The sequence below is a fragment of the Pocillopora damicornis genome, chromosome 11, assembly GCF_964200805.1.
Source record: "Pocillopora damicornis chromosome 11, jaPocDami1.2, whole genome shotgun sequence".
Taxonomy (NCBI): domain Eukaryota; kingdom Metazoa; phylum Cnidaria; class Anthozoa; order Scleractinia; family Pocilloporidae; genus Pocillopora; species Pocillopora damicornis.
The window spans coordinates 2,857,928-2,862,434 of NC_142680.1; the positions used below are offsets into that span (position 1 = coordinate 2,857,928).

At 38.5% G+C, this 4,507-nt stretch overlaps 1 protein-coding gene across 2 annotated transcripts in view; it reads right to left on the bottom strand.

Annotated features, from left to right (window-relative positions):
• Positions 1 to 3,816, bottom strand: part of LOC113674160 (cytoplasmic dynein 1 heavy chain 1) — a 54,606-nt gene extending 50,790 nt beyond the window's left edge. For both annotated transcript variants that reach the window (XM_089187722.1, XM_089187721.1), the window contains exons 1-2: positions 3,174 to 3,816; positions 836 to 1,091 (exon numbers count right to left, since the gene is read on the bottom strand). In XM_089187722.1, coding sequence (XP_089043848.1) covers positions 836 to 1,091; positions 3,174 to 3,703 — 786 coding nt within the window. In that variant the 5' untranslated portion in view covers positions 3,704 to 3,816. The remainder of the gene's footprint in view (positions 1 to 835; positions 1,092 to 3,173) is intronic.
• Positions 3,817 to 4,507: the final 691 nt, after the last annotated feature.

A 4,507-nucleotide genomic window follows, 5' to 3' on the forward strand; every position in this document is an offset into this window, starting at 1 on the left:
CCTTTTAGGGGGGTCTGAGGGCATGTTCCCCCAGAATATCTTAAAAATTTGAAACTTTCTAATGAGTGATTTGCAGCATTATGAGACAATTAGTTGGGGAACTTTTCTAGCCATAAACTAACATAAGAATCAGTTCAAAAATAAATATTTTCTGCTTTTGGGTCACAATTCACAAAGTAGCCAGTGCAAAAGAGTCTGACAGCTAGCCGGTTGTGCCACCTACCAGCTTCCAATAACAAGAATGGGTTCTATGCCATCAAAAAGTATTGCCAAAATTTTCTTAGACTGTCATGACAACTTTTCATGATTCTGGACAGCAAAAGGCACCATAAGGGTTTAGTGAGGCGTGAGTAGTCCAGTGGTCTGAGCGCTGGACTCTGGGTCGGACGGCCCGGGTTCGAGTCCTGGCCGGGGCACTACGTTGTGGCCTTAAGCAAGTCGCTTCACTCACCTTGCTTCGTCTTCTCGGATAAGACGTTAAGCCGGAGGTCCCGTCTCCTGCAGGGTTTGGGGTAGGAGACGTTAATTTCCCACGCACGAGATTACTGTGTGATGGATGTCCTCCCTTGGGTGGGATGGGTGGGTTTTAGGGGACCATTCATAGGGATAACCTCAAGGTCCACCTTTCAAATACGTGCTGTATTTGATAAACCAGTATGTCTTGCTCATGAAACTGCATGCATGCATTACCCGGCTTTGGCCTGAGCTTGTCAATAAAATTATACCAGTTATTGTCTCTGCCATTTAAAAAACCAGTGTTCAATTAGATCAACTCACAAATATGAACAAAGCATCACAACATTAAGACATAAAAGCAATGCTTGTGTTTCCAAACCTTTTGAATTTCTCTAATCCATCTGTTGACACCATTCTGAAGTTGATTCAAGAAAGTTGAATCCTCAACTTTGTCACCAAAATCTTGTACTTTAGGCCTTCGTCCTTCTTCTGCACACTTCTTCACCATTGCTGTCACCACAGGGTGAATTGCTAAAGAGATCTCTGGGATATCAATATTCTGCTGCAAATGAAGCAGCCCCATTTCCAACTCAGCAATTTTCTTTTCCACAGAAGGGACCATTTTATCACCATCTCTGTAAAAAAAGCAATGAAGTAGATATTTCATGATGCTTAGAATAAAGGACAATTATAGTTAATTCCTATCAATGAAAGCTGCTTGATTCAGAGGGACTGTCTGCTAAATCATTACACAGCTCATACAAGTAGCTTCTGGAAATTTTCCATCATTATCAAGCACTTTTGGTTAACCCCTGAACTCCCAAGAACTGATTGAAAATTCGGTAACCAGTCAACTCGCCGACGGACCAACTCGCCGACACCAACTCGCCAATGTATAAAATCGAGTAGAGACTTCGGCGAGTTGGTCGTCAATCCAATACAACTTATTAGAAGTTAAACATACAGAAAAGTAAACGATATTTAGTCAAAAAAAACACTGGTGAACATTGGTGAACATCAAACAGAAGCTTAAACATCGGTGAACATTGGTGAACATGTTTTCTTAAAAAATCTGAGCGATTGACATGATGAGTCTTTACGGTGTTGTTGTCACACAATAACTCGTTCGCGTCTGAAGCGGATATAGTAATTGGTGATGTTTACTTTACTTTATTCACCTTGAGATCCTTATAAACTTTGTTGCAAATAAAAAGAAATGCTTTTTACAAAAGATCTTATCTAGAAAGCCAAGTTTTCTTAAAAAATCTGACCGATTGTCATGATGAGTCTTTACAGTGTTGTTGTCACACAATAACTCGTTCGCGTCTGAAGCTGTTAGAGTCATTGGTGAGGTTTACTTAGCTTTATTCGCCTTAAGATCCTTATAAACTTTGTTACAAATAAAAAGAAATGCTTTTTACTAAAGATCTTGTCTAGAGAGCCAAGTTTTCGTTAAAAAATCTGAGCGATTGACATGATGAGTCTTTATGGTGTTGTTGTCGCACAATAACTCATTCGCGTCTTAAGCTGTTATAGTCATTGGTGATGTTCACCAATGTTTAAGCTTCTGTTTGATGTTCACCAATGTTCACCAGTGTTTTTTTACTAAATATCGTTTAATTTTCTGTATGTTTAACTTCTAATAAGTTGTATTGGATTGACGACCAACTCGCCAACGTCTCTACTCGATTTTATACGTCAGCGAGTTGGCGTCGGCGAGTTGGTCCGTCGGTGAGTTGACCGTAATTCAAAAATTCATCCCTCTAACTGCTACACACGTCCTTTAAAATAAGTAATGAGAATTTGATGTTATATTAAGATAACAACTTCTATCAGATAAGTTTAAATATTCTCATCACCTGTTTGCTGGATAATGTATGGAAATCATAGAGAGAAGTAACATCATGATGTTAATCACTTCTGGGAGTTAAAGGGTTAAGTCTCATTATGAAAAATTAATGCGTCTGTCTAAATCAAAGCTACGTACCCACAATCTGCATACAGATATTAATACTGGTTTAATAGAAAAAAACAGGATTTTCTGGGAAAGCTAAAGAGGGTGCTTTACATAATTAACTTAATGATTTAACACCAAAGATCTGCATATCAATTCTCCACACAGCATGTCATACATTGCTAATGATTTTAGCTCTGAGCGTTGTGTCAAATGTAAACAATCGCCTAGATTACAATTTTTTCTCATCAGTTTTCTAATTTTCTGGTATATTGAGAAGATAAAATGAAATACTCTTTGTTTACATCTGAGAGCGAAAGTAAAAACTGTTTAGGATGCGATAGAACAGATGTACCACTGGAGAGCAATATTAATCAACATTGAACATTGCATGTACTTTGATTTTTATATTTGGGTCTTGCAATTTTCACAAGTTATGTTCACACAGATAGGAGACAGCAAGTCAACAAATTTAAAAGCGTGTATTTGAGACTGTAAAAAGCGTCAAAAAGCTTAAACTGATTTTCTTTGCCATTTCCAGACATTTCAGTGAAAATATAGACATTTAAATAAATTTGCATATTAACTAATAAACACTTTTCTTCAACACACCCAAATTCACAAATAGCGTGATCCCACAAAAAAATGTATTTTTCGGAAACTTCCTTTAACGTTATTGCACATGACACCAATTGAAATAAAGAAAAAAGTACATATGATCAAAATAATGGTCACAAAAGCTAAAATGTAAGCGTTGCGATACCTGTCCGCCTTTCCAGATTTCCTGACAAATGACTTGAAATATGGCGCCACAGCATTGCTAATATAGGAATGAAGAGTTTCATAAGGCGAGCCCTCGTTTAAATTTATCACACGGATCTGTGTTGTGATCTTCTTGTCGGCATCGACAATTGCCCCTCGCTTGATGAAGGCTACACTCGTAAGCTTTGGAGCTGTGTAATGGACATCCAAATCTAGCGAATAAATTGCTCTTTCACGCTCGTTTTCTGCGCCACTCTCGGTGGACGAGGTCTCATCGTTTTCTTCTTCGTCTTTCAGTGGTGTTCGCTGAACAAGTAGACTTCTCGTTTGAGCATCAGAGACAAATTTCCTGATGTAATCGACGTGTAGGGCATCTTTGAGAGCTGTGTCGAGCTCGAGAGGTACTTCGGGGTCACCTTCGAGAAGGAGCGGTACAATTCGACGAAGATAATTTGTGAAACTCTTCACATCAACCACAGCAGCTTCTGGAGTGGTCGGGGAGCTAGGTGCTCCATCCGAAGCCGCCTCCATGACGGGCAAACTAACACTATTACTCTTTCAGCAATCGAAGATATTCGCAGTGTATTTATCACCGGTAAACAGACTTCTCTTATCTTCCACGTTGATAGAGATCACGTGGTCTACGAAAAATTGTACTCAGGGGTGGGGTAGGAGACAACTAACTTTTGTAGCGCAAGTCAAAGGAAAGCCCAATTTGATTAGACAAAAAAATGCTATTTCCAAGGAAAAGGAAGGAAGTAGGGGATAAAATATGTGCACAAATATTACTGCTGATAAGACAAACTAACCCTTTTGGTGTATGCTACAGATCTGGTGTTGCATATTTGAACCATTTCACACACCCAAGATTTAAATATTAATCCTCTGAACCATTCCCCATTTGTTGCTTATGATTCTAGATCTAATATTTTGATATTTGATCAAGCAATATCCTCTTATTGATAGTTTTCTTTCTTCTCAATACTTCTCTGTTCAGAATGTATGGGTATTGTAAGGAGATATTGCTTGTTAATCACTCTTGGGGAGGGAAAGATCAGCTGAAAGAGGTCTGAATCTGCTTCAACTGAGTCAGACTGTTAGTCAGTAAAGACAACTGAAAAGGCTGACAAGTTAAAAAGTAACAAGGTAGAAGAGGGAAAAATTTCTCTCCCTTGCACTCTCTCCCAACAATCCTTTTCAATCACCCACTTTAAAAATCCCCTTTATTGAAAGAGAGCTTGGAGGAGGCCTGGTATGAATTAGAAGTCCTTCTAATTTTTTTAACTAGACTAAACAAACCAAAAACGTAAAATTACTACTGGATTCATAAAACCA